This window comes from Mauremys reevesii, linkage group 4, assembly GCF_016161935.1.
Source record: "Mauremys reevesii isolate NIE-2019 linkage group 4, ASM1616193v1, whole genome shotgun sequence".
Classification (NCBI taxonomy): Eukaryota; Metazoa; Chordata; order Testudines; family Geoemydidae; genus Mauremys; species Mauremys reevesii.
The window spans coordinates 21,755,498-21,772,171 of record NC_052626.1 but is presented as its reverse complement, the minus strand read 5'-3'; the positions used below and the strand labels follow the sequence as shown (position 1 = coordinate 21,772,171).

At 41.4% G+C, this 16,674-nt stretch overlaps 1 protein-coding gene across 9 annotated transcripts in view; it reads left to right on the top strand.

Moving 5' to 3' along the window:
• TECPR2 (tectonin beta-propeller repeat containing 2) overlaps positions 1 to 6,166 on the top strand; it is a 67,828-nt gene extending 61,662 nt beyond the window's left edge. For 8 of the 9 annotated variants that reach the window (XM_039538912.1, XM_039538919.1, XM_039538916.1 and 5 more), the window contains exons 18-20: positions 2,421 to 2,562; positions 3,472 to 3,621; positions 3,938 to 6,166. In XM_039538912.1, coding sequence (XP_039394846.1) covers positions 2,421 to 2,562; positions 3,472 to 3,621; positions 3,938 to 4,095 — 450 coding nt within the window. In that variant the 3' untranslated portion in view covers positions 4,096 to 6,166. Of the gene's footprint in view, positions 1 to 2,420; positions 2,563 to 3,471; positions 3,622 to 3,937 lie in introns of those variants that run through there. The other variant, XM_039538917.1, reaches the window with a different exon arrangement.
• The last annotated feature ends 10,508 nt before the right edge of the window (positions 6,167 to 16,674 follow it).

The following is a 16,674-nucleotide window of genomic DNA, read 5'->3' as shown; positions in this document are numbered from 1 at the left end:
CAAGAATGCTTGCACCTTTCAGGGATGGACTTAGTTTAACCTGTTCTTAAAAACCTTCAGTGATGGGGATTCTACAACCTCCTGTGGAAGCCTATTTCAGAGCTTAACTCCTTTTTATAGGTTTTTTTTCCCCCTCTAATATCTTACCTTTCTAAATCACCCTTGCTTCCGATAAAGCCCAATACTACTTGTCCTACCTTCAGTAGACATTGAGAACAATTGATCTTTATAACAATCATCTTCAAATATGTTAAGGGCTATCAGGTGTTCTCCCTCCCCTCGAGTCATATTTTCTCAAAACTAAAGATGCCCAGTTTTTTTTAATCTTTACTTTTAGGTCAAGTTTTCTAAACCTTTTATCATTTTTGTTGCTCTCCTCTGGACTCTCTCCAATTTGGCAACATCTTTCTTAACCTGTTGTGCTTAGAACTGGACACAGTATCCCAGTTGAGGCCTCACCAGTGCTGAGTAGAGTGGGATAATCATCTCCTGTGTCTTACATATGATACTCCTGTTAAGATACTCCAGAACATTAGCCTTTTTTGCAACTGCATCATGTTTACTCATATTCAATTTATAACCCACTACAACCCCCAGATTATTTTCAGTAGTACTACTGCCTAGCCAGTTATTCCCCATTTGGTGGTTGTACATTTGGTTTGGGTTTTTTTTCCCTTCCTACATGTAGTACTTTATGCTTGTCCTTACTGAATTTCATCATGTTGATTTCAGACCAATTGTGCTACTTGTTAAGGTTATTTTGAATTCTAATCCTGTCCTCCAAAGTGCTTACAACTCCTCCTAGCTTGGTATCATTTACAAATTTTATAAGCACACTCTCCATCCCTTTATCCAAGTAATTAATGAAAATATTGACTAGTATTGGATCCAGGACAGACTCCTGCAGAATCCCAAGTGATACAGCCTCCCAGTTTGACAACAAACCATTGATAGATATACTCTGTTATGATGGTCTTTCAACTAGTTGTGCACCCACTTCATAGTAATATAATGTAGACCACATATGCCTCATTTTCTGATGGGACTGTCACATGAGACTGGGTCAAAAGGCTTACTAAAATCAAGTTATATCACATCTACATCTTTTTTCCCCCATCCGCTAGGCCAGTAAACCTGTCAAAGAAGGAAATAAGATTGGTGTTGCATTATTTGTTCTTGACAAATCCTTGTTGACTATTACTTATTACCCTGTTAGACTCTAGGTGCTTACAAATGATTGTAAATACATGATCGTAAATACCTCAGTTCCTTGTCAGATGTTGACCTTTTTAAAGCTGTATCTGTCTGTCATTCAATGGAGCCCTCCTAAAGTTCATTTAGAGGGAAGCATTGTTTTTGCTCTGATATGCAGTTTTTTTCAGATTATATTTGCATTTGTTAAGCTTCCAGAATTAAGTCTTCACTGAATAAGGACTGATGCCTGGGAATAGAATGAGATAAATGTTTCACTTGGGCTCCCAGGAAACTAGGATTTCAGATATTCTAGTGAAAATGTGGGTGATCCAGACCTAAGAAGATGTATCTGCAGCTGCGTCTAGACTACGAGCTAGGGGTGTGATTCCTCTGCTTGTGTATGCATACTTGTGCTATCTCAAGTATAAATAGCCATGTAGCTGTGGTAGCAGGGTAGCCAAGGACATACCTGCCTGAAGCTGGTGAGTTTGTACTTGGCATGGCTCATCCTACACCTCTTCTGCTATTTAGCTAGCGTGAGTATGTGTCAAATCACACCACTCGCTCGCCGTGTAGACATAACCTGCAAAGCCAGACCCCTCACTAATAGTGAGGATGGGAACAGTGGAGGCAAGTCACCAAATGGTCCCAAATCTGAGACAGTTGGACTCTTTAAAAATGTCCAGTGTGTTTTTTGTCAATACAAGTCAAGATGTAAATATGCTAGGAGAATTTGAGAAGGCAGTAAGAAAATAATGACTTGGTGCATCTGTTGCTCTGCATAGGAAGGTTTCTACTGAATTTACAAATCATTTTTAATCTCGCCCTATCCCAATTGCAGTGCTGACTGATTTGCTTATGAACATTGGAACAATAAAATTTAGGTTTGCAATTACTGAACTTGGATGTTGCAAATTAAAATATGCATTTTAATTAATAAAACAATTAGATTTTGAAAACAAAGCATCAATTTATGCCGGCCCAGATTATTTCCTTTTTTGCAACCTTAACGCGTTAACTTAGAGGAAACATTACATTTTACATGGTAACTATGTAGTGTGGTCTGTATTTGCAAAACTGTCAGGGTTTGGGGTTGTTTTTTGTTTTGTTTTTGTCTGTAGTTTGACATATTTTATTACTTCCATAGCAGATATCCGTAAGAGAGTGAATTGATCTGTTTTAAATGTTGTACTGGCTGAGACTTTAAGTACTGTTTTTGTTTCTAGCCAGTGGGAATAAACTTGGTCAGTGTTCATTCAAGTCCAAATGATCAGATCCTATGGGCAATTGATAGCAAATGGAATGTCCATGTACGAATAGGAATTACAGAAGAAATGCCAGTAGGCACTGACTGGGAACATGTACCAGGTAAAAATAATGAGAATATTCCTATGTGCTTCCTCTCACACATTCAGTCCCTGAAACACTTTAATTCTGTTTTTGTTAGTGAGCTGTTCCAATGCCAAGCGTGCTAGATTGTTGTAATTAACAAGACTTATTTGGCTACCGGATAATCCTTATCTTGACTTGAGTATGTCTCTCTTAAATATGGTCTCACTTTCACTAAACATTGTAAGTGCCCCTTGATGAGAAATTTCAGATTCTGGAAGTGTTTCCATTGTAGAACAGGCTGCACCGCACCGTTTCCAAGTGGTCGCAATCAGTGGTGCTGCTGGTGCACTCTTCCCTCTGAGTTGGTACTAAAGCAGTGTTCAGCAAGGTGTCTGGCCCTGCTATGCTCCTGGAAGTTCTGTCTTTGAATGTGATAAAATCCAGGGTCCTGCCCCCATGTGATTATTAAAAACTTAATCTCATTTTTCAAATCTACATGTATTAATCCCCTTGTCCTGGACAACTTCCATCTGCCTGCCAAAAAGTTTGGTTGAAGTTGGATACAGTATTCTTCCTGACCCCCTGTTCGAAATGGCTGAGTAGTGTTGCTGTGTGCTTTTAAAAAGTTCCCACATTCCACGCCAGAAATGACTGCAGGGAGCACAAGTTAGTCTGCACAATCCTTTTGAGCTCAGTTTGGCTAAAGGGTGTTACATTTATTTAAGATTATTCCCACTTTCATAATATTGAGGAAGTTATCCTGTCCATCTTAACTCTTAGGTCCAAATTCTGCCCTCATGCTTGAGCAACCGTCTTAAAGTCAAAGGGACAGTCAAGAAAGAAATGTGGAAAACTTGACAGGCTTGGTACCTTTATATGAAACTGTTACATACAGTGTAATAAGAAAGCATTTAGTTATTATTTCCTTCATGTGTTTCCATTTAGGGTTGCAGGCATGTCAGCTGGCTATAAGTACAAGAACTGTTTGGGCATGCTGTCCAAATGGAGATGTAGCACGTCGGTATGGCATTACTGACAAAAACCCAGCAGGAGACTACTGGAAGAAGATTCCAGGGAGTGTGTCTTGTTTAACAGGCAAGTCAGTTCTGCACGATAAGCTGAAACCTTCACTGACTGATCTTATGATAGCTAGCATGTGTTCTACCTGATGCTGCTCAAATTGATTATTAGTAAAGAGAAATACTATTTTTAAGTGCTGCTGTTTTGTTATTTGACCATGACTTTCATCAATTTAGCTTTTATAATCTCTCCCCCCCCACCCCACTCCACCCCCAAAAAATTTCTTCTTGGGTCTAGTCAGAAAAATTTAGTGAAATATAAGCTGCTTTTTGAATGTTTGCAACTGGAACATACTTCTTTGATTAAAATCTGGATAACTTTTGCTTGGCAGTGACACCTCTAGATGAACTGTGGGCGATTGGTTCTTCAGGATACCTTCTTCAGCGTCTCACGAAAACATTCAGTCACTCTCATAGCTTGCAAAAAAGTAGTGACACTTCTGTTTTGCTTCATCCCGATGATTTTGAAGATGAATGGGAAGTGATATGAAGGCACTCAAGCATGTGAGGCAGTGGAATAATGAGAGAGCAATGCTCGTATTTCCAGTAACATGCATAGAAAATGTTGGGGTTTAAAGCCACTTGTATTTAAAATGCAATATTAGCACTTTTTTAACTAAAAAAATGACCTGTCAAATAACCCCCAAACTCTGCATTCATATGTTTTTTTTCCAGTATTTCTTGGGAGACAGTAAGTGTGTCATACTGAAATTGTTCAATTGTATTACCCTAGCAGCTCGTTTGGAAATATAACTCTGTTAACCTTATTAGCAATGAAAGTGAATATTTTACAACAGCATGCACACTAATATATATGTACTTCTTCTTCTTTTGAGAAGGCTTTCTGTTGCATTAAATATTTCTCAATAGCAGAAACATTAAATATTTCTCAATTTCTTCCTGTACTTGAAACTCTAGTTAGAGAAATGCCGTCTGTCTGTCGTGTCGTACCAATTTAAGATGATCCCAATAGAGACTGAAAACATATTCTATAGCACGGGTGTCAAAATGAATATTGTTTGGACCATTTTCATTTCAAAATCACCAATGCTTCACTGACCTCCATCTCTGGACATTTGGGTTCGATAACTGGTTTCATTCACAGATGAGAAGTTTGAAATTACCGTAATCTCAGGTGGATTTGTCCACCTCACATACCATCAAGAAACTGACTGACTGCTCCATGAGGCCCAGGGCTGGAATAGCAGCAAAGTTTCTGGTATATTGGCAGGATTGTGTGAGGCAGCTTTCTTGGTACCTGATGCACTGTATTTGTGCCTGTAGCCAGTGCTTTATGAACTGGACTCATTTTTTTTAAAGTACCAAATTCAGCCAGTTTAAAAAATATGGCAATTGATAGAATTAATTCTATCACCCATAAAAAGTTTGTGATATTGTGGGGAGGTGCTTAACAATATTGTGATTTTTAGCTACATTAGCTAAATTTTGAAGTGTCTTAACAAATGTTGCAGCAGAGGTGTTTAATGAACTGGGCACCATGCTGAATAAATTAATCAGTGCTGTTTATTTTTCTTTATGTTCTAAATGTTCTCTAAAGGATACCTCATTTTTAAAGACTAGAATTGTATGAAAAGAACTTGAGTTCACTGATGTAAGCGGAAGAATATTTTTTATGTGCATTCTAAACTCATACATCATCAGAATGTTTAAACAGCTGCTAACCAATGCTGTAAATGAGCCAGCTTCAGGAGGAGATGAGGAAAAAGTGGAGAGGGAATTCAGTATGGAGAACCTAGGAGTCAATGCATAGAAAGACGTTTCCTTTTAACCTCTGCTCTTTCAAAATAGCTCTTGTGCTTGGTTTGGAATAGACACAGTGAAAGGTTTAAATGTAAATCTGACTGTAGAGAGAGAACTAACTTGGTTCACTTTTTTTAAAATATAGCATGTGTATTATTGACTTGGTTCTGTCTGATTTTTAAATCTGTGGTGATTGGGGAGAGGTCAGGTTTGTTTCCCTTTGACAGCTGATCTGTTTTGATTTCTTTCTCATCTGTATATGGAGACTGCCACAGAGTTTCTTTTTTTAGTCTTCCTGGCACCACACTCTAATGGATTCAGCTTCTGAAGTTACCCAGTTTGTTTTATACAGACATGGCAGGGTGTTTGTTTTGAGAACCCCTTGGCAAGTGGAAATTCAGTATCTTGTGGCAGCTCCCAAGTCAGCCAGTTCAGAGGAGGGACAAGACATCTTCCCCACTCCCTGTCAAGGACCCGATGCTCAGAGACAACGGTGTTATTTAATACTGACGCTTTTTTTATTACACTTTTAAAAAGTCGTCTTGGTAATGGCTTGAGCTTGCTAGCTGTTTGTACAACACATAATACTGTACTTTGCTTTGTTCATTAATATTAATTGGTGTTGAAAGCCCTTCTAAATTGGTGGGACTTTTTTGTGTAATTTGATTAAACCTGAACCCAGGTAATAATTTGAAACACTTTTTTAACCTCCTTACTTTCCTTTATTTCAGTACTTTTGATTTTCTTTTATTTTTGTTGTGCTTTGAGAGAGAGTGCAATAAACTAGACTTTTTTCAGACTACTGTATTCAGAGCCTCAATTATTATGATTGACAAATAGAAAAGGGAGTCTGTTCATCCTGGGAGCTCCTCTTGATGCTGGAGAAACATACATATGAAATACCACCCAGCAATGTCCAGAAGCGCCAGACACTATGATGGGGGCTGGGTATATTAAAGAACACAATTTCGATTTTCAAAGCATCATACACATGCATCAAAGTGCTCTGAGCACTGTACAACATAAGACATCCCCAGTGTAAGAAATATTATTACCTTATTGCAAACAGGTCACCCCCAACTTCAACATAGGGCTCTGTAGGTTTTAGTCCTGAGTCAGAATCCTGGAGTTTAAGGCTAGAAGGGACCACTAGATCATCTAGTCTGACCTCCTGTATATTACAGGACATCACCCAGCGCCTGCACACTAAACCCAAAAGTCAAAATGTGGCCAAAGTATTACAGCCTACAGGAGACTAGACTATTATGTGCTACAGGGAGAGAATAGGAGGGACTGAAGTGCACGTTCAAAACCAACAACTGGGTTTTCCCTGTGGTTACAAGTTTATCTGCCTTAAATTCAAAATCAAAACAAAGGCTGGGCTGATCACCCATTTCTTTATACAGCTCAGGCCTTTGATCTTGGCCTTCTGTAACAGGTAATCAACAGACAGGGTCACCCAATGAAATTAATAGGCAACAGGTTTAAAACAAACATAAAGAATCAGAGGGGTAGCCGTGTTAGTCTGGTTCTGTAGAAGCAGCAAAGAATCCTGTGGCACCTTATAGACTAACAGAAGTTTTGCAGCATGAGCTTTCGTGGGTGAATACCCACTTCTTCGGATGCAAGTAGTGGAATTTTCCAGGGGCAGGTTTATATAGGCAAGCAAGAAGCAAGCTAGAGATAACGAGGTTAGTTCAATCAGGGAGGATGAGGCCCTGTTCTAGCAGTTGAGTGAAAACCAAGGGAGGAGAAACTGGTTCTGTAGTTGGCAAGCCATTCACAGTCTTTATTTAATCCTGAGCTGATGGTGTCAAATTTGCAGATGAACTGGAGCTCGGCAGTTTCTCTTTGAAGTCTGGTCCTGAAGTTTTTTTGCTGCAGGATGGCCACCTTAAGATCTGCTATTGTGTGGCCAGGGAGGTTAAAGTGTTCTCCAACAGGTTTTTGTATATTGCCATTCCTAATATCTGATTTGTGTCCATTTATCCTTTTCCTTAGAGACTGTCCAGTTCAACAGTTCCTTAGAGACTGTCCAGTTCAACAGACTTCTTCAACATAAAGGAGTACTTCACACAATGCAGAGTCAACCTGTGGAACTTGTTGTGACGGCCATAAGTGTAACTGTTCAAAAAAGAATGAGATGTTCGTGGAGGATAGGTCCATCAATTGCTAACCAAGATAGTCAGGGAGGCAATCCCATGCTCTGGGTGTCCCTAAGCCTCTGACTGCTAGATGCTCGGACTAAACGACAGGATCTCTCAATTGTCCTCTCCTGTTCATTCCCTCTGAAGCGTCTGGCACTGGTCACTGATGGAAGACAGGATACTGGGCAGATGGACCATTGGTCTGACCCATATGGCCATTCCTATGTTTTTATCATTTGCTACTGTGATATCATGATACTACTTTATTTGCTAACGTACAGAAGTTTTATTTGCACGTTAAATGAAGGTCTCGCAAAGGAAAGACATGAAGATTCAAACAATATCTGTGCCCTCAATATTATACTTAGCATTTGTAAATATCCCAGTATCTCAAAGCACTTGTATATTGAGTCCACCTCCCCACCTACCTCCCAGGGATATTGGACATTATGGTACTCATTATGGCACAGAGAGGTTGATTCACACAGGAAGGCAGAGCAAGGATTAATAAATTAGCTTCTGACTCCCAGGTTCTAACCATCCTGGCTCTCCTGCTTAGATTCAGATGTTAGTGTCTTCAGTGAGGATCAGTATAACTTTTGTCCTGAAAACCCAGCTTCTGCTGAATCTTGCCGTGAAATTATATCTTTTGCTTCTAACTTCAATCCATTTCTATGACACAGGAGTCATTGTCAAGTCACAGTTTACAGGTCAGGCGCCCAGGGATGGGTGCAGTATAGATTACCGTGCTTGGCAGATGAAAATAGTTTAGTTTTCATATTGATTTCACTGCAGGACTGAACAGAAGAAAATGAGTTTTGTTGGAAGTACATTAACTGTCAAAAGCATTGAGGAGAATTGTATAATAGATGAATTATGTACGTATGTTGTTTTCTAAAAGTTCTCCTGATGCTAAAGAAATAAACTTTTAATTGCAGGTTTGTTTTCAGTTTCTAAAAAATATTTATACAAATATAAAAAGCAGCACCTCCCTATGCCCCTTTGCACCCTTGACACAAATTGCAAGAACAAGAAAACTCCCACAATTGCCAACAAACCTCAACAGCTACGGAATTCCCCACCCTCACACATGCCCAACCCCATCATGCTCCTCCCTCTGCATCAGGCCCAATAAGTAGAAGAATCCTGAAGATTGTCCTGAAGGCTAGTAGACTGGCTATTTCAGACTGGAGGGGAGTGCTGTCCCCTCACTTTTCAATCTAGGGGGATTCCACTCAGTGCCTCTCCTGATCACAGCCATGACCACCAAACATTTTTAAACATGACTTGCCCCTGTCTATTCTAGATGCCAAGTCAGGTTTCACATTTGTGCTAACATTTTCTAACCAATACATTTTCCCAGTGTAGATGTTGCCAAATAGGAAGGTGGCAGGCTCTTTAGACTAAAACCAGCCCCTTAAATCATCCCGAAACCAATAGGCAGCCCATGCAGATCCTGAAGCTCAAAGAGTCTTTTTCTTTGAGTGCGAAGCACTGCTTAATAGGCCACTACAGATTGCACCTCCTTGAGTTCTGGATTGATTTAGGGAGCACCCCATAAAAAAATGCTTTGTAGCAAATCCAGTTCAATTTTTTTAACAAACCTCTGCTCTATTCTGTTTTCTCCAGTCTTCTGGAATTTCCCTAATGTGCCAATATTTAAAAAGGGTAAATGGGATAATTCAGGTAATTATAGGCCTGTTAGTCTGACATAGATGCCAGGTAAGACAATGGAGCTGCTGAGATGGGACTTGATTAATCAAGAGTTAAAGGAGGGTAATGTAACTAATGCTGATCAACATGGGTTTATGGCAAATGTCAAACTAATTTGATATCCTGCTTTGAGATTACAAGTTTGGTTAATAAATAGTGTTGATGTAATAGACTTCTATAAGATTTTTCGATATGGTACTTCATGATTTGATTAAAAGCTAATATATTAAATGGATTGAAAGCTGGCTACTCAATTGGTTTCAAAAGGTAACTGTAAATGTGGAGTAGTCATCAAACAGGTGTGTTTCTAGTGGGTCCTGTAGAGATCAGTTGGCACTATGCTATTTAATGCTTGTATTAATGACAGGGAAGAAAAGAAACTGATCAAGTTTGCAAGTGACAAATTGGGAGTGTGGCATAATGAAGATAACAGGTCTCTGAGATAGAGCAATCTGGATTGCTTGGTAAGCTGGGCACAAGCAAACAATATGCATTTTAATATGGCTAAGGAATGTGTACCTCCAGGAACAAAGAACGTAGGCCATACTTACTGGAAGGGGGTACTCTATCCTGGGAAACAAAGACTCTAAAAAAGATTTGGATGGTGATGTGGATGCTCAACTGCAAATGAACACACTGTGATACTGACCAAAGGTCCTGACATTTCCTTAGGAGTAGAGAGGCTATATTACCTCTGTATTTGGCACTGTGTGACCACTACTGGAATACTGCGTCCAGGTCTGGCATACACAGTTCAAGAAGGAATGATGAGAAATTGGAGAGGGTTCAGAGAAGAGTAATAATGATTAAAGGATTTTAAAATCTGCCATATAGCCAGCCTGCAGAGTGGGAATATTCTCAGGCTTACCACTGGAACAGTTTACCAAGGGCTGTAATGGAGTCCCCATCCCTTAAATCTTTAAATCAAGATTGGATGTCTGTCTAAAAGAGATGATCTAGTTCATATGCAAGTCACTGGGCTCAATGCAGGAATTGCGGCATGAAATTCTATGGCCTGTGTTATGTAGGCAGTCAGATCATAATGGCTTTAAGGGCTATTAATAGATCTGCCACAAACCTTGTATCAGCCATAAAATTATATTTTATATTAGTGAACAAGTGGGGCAGGAGAAATAAAGATTTTTTTTTCCCTCCCAGACACTTTCAATTCTACCTTCTTGTAATATGAGGACTTTTTCTTTAAATGTTACATATGGCCTTCAAACACCATTCTCTGTTCTTAGTCTGTCTCCTCACGACAAGCTAGCGATTGTTGTAGTGTAGTTTTCTCAGTAGATACAGTGAAATTATATTTAAGAAGCCTTATGCGGGATTTCCATGTTGCAGATACAGAGAAAGGTAAGCTGCTTCCCAGTGAAATATATGAGATGGTGTTTTGTGGATTTCTAAATTGCCACTGTCTACTTCTGCATCTCTTGAATAAAAGAGATTGCAGCTTGTGTGCTGAAATATCCCCTTCAGAGAAAATACCTCTAAGGTTATATATCAACTATGTGTCAATTTCACACCCACATTTGTTTAATAGTTTGAACTTTATAAGAGCAACTGCTGTGTGACCTATACATAGAAATAAGCCAGCGAAGACCTGTCATCAATATTGCACTTATTATAGTTTGCCTGTGGTGAAAGTGTAATTCTCTTGAGTTGGTGGAGAGCATGATAAATTGTCAGGGTAACACTTTAAAATAACAGGTTAATCCCTGTTAATTAATTTTGTAATTGTAGTACTAAAATGCTAACCACATCAGATATTAATAGGGATGCCATAAGTACTGGTGTAGGAGATCTATTGCACTTCCACACTAATTAGCTGGATGGTTGTTTCAAATGTTATCAGTATGTATCCAAAAAAATGGTAAAGATTGTATTTGGCTGACCTAACTGTTGCCCAGCGAAATCAGAGAGCCAAATCCCATTGCCTTCGAGAGAGCTCGCTTCCTTTTCATGCCCCACGCACCACCCCACCCACAAAATAGCTTGATTACATGGCACCGATGTAAAGCGTTCTCTGAGGGAGGGTGAATGCTCTGAATGTAACCACTCCATCTGACTGACACCCAACCAAATGATCATCTGAGGAAAGCTGCTGCCTGTGTTGTTGTGCACCAGCCTCCTTCCTTTCATGATTGTGTATCTCCCTCCTCCCATCCACCTTACTGCTCGTAACTACCCTACAGCAAGAAATACCAAAAGGCAATTGAGCTGTTTCCTTCCACTAAAGTGCTGTCAGATTAACCCTTTATTAAAGCCAGCGTTGAACTGGTGTGTTAGCTCTGACACTATGGCTCTGGCTCTGCTAATTCATGCTTTATGGCACTTTTGAGCAACCCACGTGCTGCCAGCAAGGAGACTCATTGGTACCTGTTTTAATTAAAGCCTTGTATTTAACTGGAAATGTGGCAGACAGTTTGTGCATGGGCGAGACAGGCTTCTTGCCATGTGAACTGAGAGCGCTGCATTGAGCAATGGGCTCAGCTTTCGTTTAAAAGGCCATGCTGCATTCAATCCCTGAGTTTCGCAATCGCTGATTTCTCAAAGCCAGTTTTAGATCTAGGCAGGGCTTTAGAGCAGGGCAGGGCTCAAAAATCTGAAGAGGAACATTATCTGAAGAACATCCTTAGGAGTCAAGTATCAGAGGGGAAGCCATGTTAGTCTGGATCTGTAAAAGCAGCAAAGAATCCTGTGGCACCTTATAGACTAACAGACGTTTTGCAGCATGAGCTTTCGTGGGTGAATACCCACTTCGTCGGATGCACCCACGAAAGCTCATGCTCCAAAACGTCTGTTAGTCTATAAGGTGCCACAGGATTCTTTGCTATCCTTAGGAGTCATGCCATGGAGTTCAACATTTCCTATAAGGAAGTTCATTTGGGGTGAAATTCTTCCTTGTGCAGAGGGCCTCCTGGTCAGCATGTTGTGTCCCTTGTCTGCTTCGTCCGATCTACAAAGGAAGTGAGTCTACTACAACTCTCAGTTCTAGAGCCCCGCTCTTTAACTCAAGCTGTACAGGCCTATGCTTTTAGTGCTAGACAGCCCTCATTCAATCCCTGGTGTCAGCCAAGGGAGCACCTGCTAGCGCTGAACAATTTAAATCCCACTTAATCTTTCAGAGTAGAGCTGTAGTGGTGCATAGGCCCAGGGCTGGCCCTCTGCATGCTGGTGAATTTCACCCGTAATGTGCAATTGATCAATTAAAAGGTCAAATGTGCTGGGGAGCAGTGCAAGTCCTATTCTGTCTAGGCAGCAAGGCAGGGATTTGCGAAGGATCTTAATGGGATTTGGGAGCGTCACTCCTTTGACTTTCAGTGAAAGTTGGGTGAGGACCCTAGCCTTATAGTGTTTTCCTCCCTGTAGTATCTGGGTGTCTTTACCATGATATCTGAGTCTGCACCCAGACTCTTCTGCTCATTGTGACTTTTGCTTCCTACTGCCTCAAAGGACTCTTTTCTCTCTCTCTTGGTTTCTATTAAAGGCACCTACTCATCAGAATAAATAATTCTAGAGAACACCACTACATAGCAGTACATACATATACATTGTGTTCCTGGCCTTTAAAGGAGATACCCACCTGGCACCTTCTATGAACATGAGCTTATTTTTATCTATTAGCATTGGTATAACTGTTTAGATACTATTCTTTTTAAAGTAATGAATTCTCTAGGCAAAGCCTTTTTTTGGTCTTGGATTACATCTTAATGTTACTGATCACTGACTTTTCCTTGGGTTATATTCTTAGCATGGCGATTGCAACAAACAAATGGAAATTGTGGGATTATCGCACCTTTTAAGGGTCAAATCCTGCTCTCGTGTTCTTCCATGGTAAAACTCAGATTCCTGTAGGTCCTGGGGTTGTCTTTAAGTGCATTTGTAAATCTAAGACTTTGCCTCATGCCGTCTGGGCTGTGAGATGTGATGTTGTCCCTGTCCAGCTTGTACTCCAGTGTCTTTCTCATGGTCCGCGTAAGCAAGGGGTGTGCTCTGTGATCCATTTTAGAGGCAGCTTGATCGGTGGTTGGTGGCAGGATGACTGTACCTGGCATTACTCAATAAGTGATGATCAAGAATTACTTATGGGGGCTGACATATTCAGCTTCCTTGGCTAGAAGGATGGAGGTAGCAAAGCTGGGCCTCAGGTGTGGGGCTGGTAAAGCAGCAAGGCCTTATTTGCACTAGCAAAGTGACCCAGTGCTGAGAATGGTTGTTAGCAGTGGGTGCCCCATGGCCCTTTCTCAAGTGATGTTGAAAACTGTTGTGCTGCTAGTGCAGGTGGGGGGAAAAAACCCATTTCAGCACCTTACAGAAAGCATGAGGGGGGTACCATGTTCCTCCAGGTCTCAGCCACACTTCCTATAACCATGCTGGAAATGGGATTCCTGGCCATTCTGGCAGCAAAACTATTATCACCCCTTCGGGGAGCAGCACTGAGCCCTGATGGACCAAGGTTTTTACAAAGCTCCCGGAAGGGTGCAGAGAGCTGTCCTGTCCACAGCAACAGCTAGCCTGAGTTCAACACCACTTTTATGTGACATCTTGGGAATTGTTGATGACAACCATTGTCAGCAACTGGTAATTCCCTTGGTGTCTGTGAGGCCTTCTCTGAGTATTAACATGTGCAAGGGGTAGTGAGGACTCAACGCAATAGGATATAGAAGCCAGCAAGCAGCTATAAAGATAACTTCTATTTGGAAAGATAAGGGTTTAGTGTGGGCTTCTAAAAAATGTCCACTATTGACTTAACTAGAGTCCCATTGAAGTCAATGGGAGATTTACCATTCAGTAAAACGTCTGTTGGAGCAAAATAAATGATCCAATTCTTAATGTTCCTATATCATCTTGTCTTATGGCCTTTTAGCTCCTCTTTCTGTGTGACGTGGTGGAGACTGCACCTAAGCCACTCAATACACCTCAGTCCCTAAAAGAAACTTGAGCAGACTGTCCTAAATGACTCATGAGCAAATGTTTAAAGAACCTAATATGTATGGCTTGAGTAAAGCATAGCTGATGGGATGAGTGTAGGGGAATACATTTGTTTGTACATCCCTAAAGGGGATTAACTAGGAGAAATGGGATGAAATGGAGTAAAGAAAAGGCCAAGCTCACTAGCAGGAAATATTTCCTCACAATAAGGTTTATTAGACTCTGCAATTGTCTTTCACGGGGAATGGTGGAAGTTCCATTGCTTGAGGCATTTATGACTTCACAGAGCACTGGAAAATATACTGCAAGGAGCAATTCTGCATTGACATGAAGGGACAAGATGATCTAAAAGGGCCTTTTAATTTTTCCTTTATATGATTTGCCACTTTAATTATACAAGTTGATTCCTTTCCCCCATCCAAATTGTCTTTTCTTGTTGACTGTAAAATTAAACAGAATCATAGAAATGTGGGGCTGGAAAGGACCTCAAGTCCTTCTTCCAGTGCTGAGGCAGGACCAAGTATACCTAGCCCATCCCTGACAGGTGTTTGGCTAATTTGTTCTAAAAACCTTAAAGGATGGTCCAAAACTTCCCTTGGCAACCTATTCTAGCGCTTAACTATCCTTAGAGTTAGAAAGTTTTTCGTAATGTAACGCAAACATCTCTGGAACCTCTTGATCTTAATGCGTGAGTCTCTACTGTCTGAGCTAAAAGAGATGCTTCTCTAGCTGGCATAGCCACTACTAGAGGGGGAGAGAGTGCCACACTGAGCAGGCATGGCTTACATACTGCCCCTGGGAGGGGCAGTGTGTCCTGAACTTCAGAGACCTTCCAGTTGAATTCCTCATATGGACCACCACTTGTAACACCCATGCCCCTAACATTCCCTCTGTTAGTCAGCATGGATAGAGGACAGGTCCTAGAGTTGTGTGAAGGGGATAAAGTAGAACCAAAATAGGCTGTGGTGGTGGGAAGCTTTAGCAAGAGTATCTCCAGAGCACAGATTGTACAGGCTTTAGGAAAGGTCACCTTCCTTGGCAAAACCTATTGAGAGGAAGAACAGAGATGGGATGCCTTCTGTTCTGGGTCCATGAGGTTTGATGTGCAGATGGCACCCAGAGAAATAATTGGGGATGAAGTGGACTCTACAAACTGTAGGCATTATGTCTATTATGCCTCCTATACCATCAGATGAGACATCTGATTTTCAAAGAGAAATTCAACATTTGCTCCTGAGAATGGGAAAGAAGGAAAACAATTTGACGGCAGTGTATAGTCCTCCTGCCCCATCTTCTCACCCTCTGACAGAAGATTCATTCCTGAAGGCCTTTACCCAGGCCATGGGACAAGTGGCAGGCCTGGAAACTGGAACTAGCAGCCATCAGAGACTAAGAACCTTTTCAGGGCTAAAACCTACCCCCTGTGCAGAAGGAAGAATTTGAAGCCTGGTTGTTCAGATGGAACAGGAATGGACCTGCTCCAAAAGGGAAAAACAAAAGAGCCTGGTGGAAAGTCCACAAGGACCTACTGCTGAATCTATCTGGTAGCTCTGGCTCAGTAACCCAGAGGCAACTATGGCTGAATACCTCTCAGCTTTGAAGGGCATGGTTAGAAGCACTGAAAGTGGAGAGGATGGTATATTAAAATTGTTTCTCTCCTGGCTCCTGATGGGTGGGCAGCAATCTCGGTACCTGGCATGGATGGAATGACTCCAACAGAGAGCCCGCTGTGAGAAGAGAGTTGCAGGGAGTGATTTGGATCACCTCAGACTGGAGCAAGTGTTAAAGGGTGTTAGACATGTTGGATTCATGCTGCTCCAGTTGCATATAGAGGACAGAGAGGGGAATCCCCTGTCTTTCATTACACTGAGGAGAGAGATCAGGGAGAGGGAAACTTGGGAGTCTGGAGATAAGTTTTTCAGAGGGACTGAAACTAGTGTGTACTGTGGAAGCCACTCAGTGTAACACCTCTCCTGAAAGTAACCATATGATGAAACTGATCGCTGAGTTGCAAGAGAAAGTAGCAGTACTGACAGTGAAACAGCACTCAGGAGTGTCTCCCCCAACAAATGAGAAGAGGTGGAGTATCTCGACTTCCAGACAAATGCGAGATGGACAGCTATACCAGAGAGGCTGGGGTCAAGAAAATGATAGGGCCTGGCGGAACCCCTGCCTCTTGGAGCCCACGTTTCTGATGTTAGTGTGGAGAAGATAGGCACTGCCTATGAGAATGTTCCAATCCTGTAAGCTCTCGGAGAGCTGCGGAACAATTTATGGCCCTCTATGTCAATAAGATAGTGGGAAACGTTGGCGGGACCAGGTAAGGGAGCACCCTGGGTCCCGTAACCACCTTTGCTCCCCTCCACTCAACGATGTGAAGGCTGAGTCTTTGCCTCCAACTGTGTCTGGTTTGCCTGTAGAAGTGGCTGGACCGAAGTCTGAGGTTGGAGTGGCTATTGAGGGAAGAGAGTGTACAGTGGTCCTACATAGTGGCGCTCAAGTCACTATAA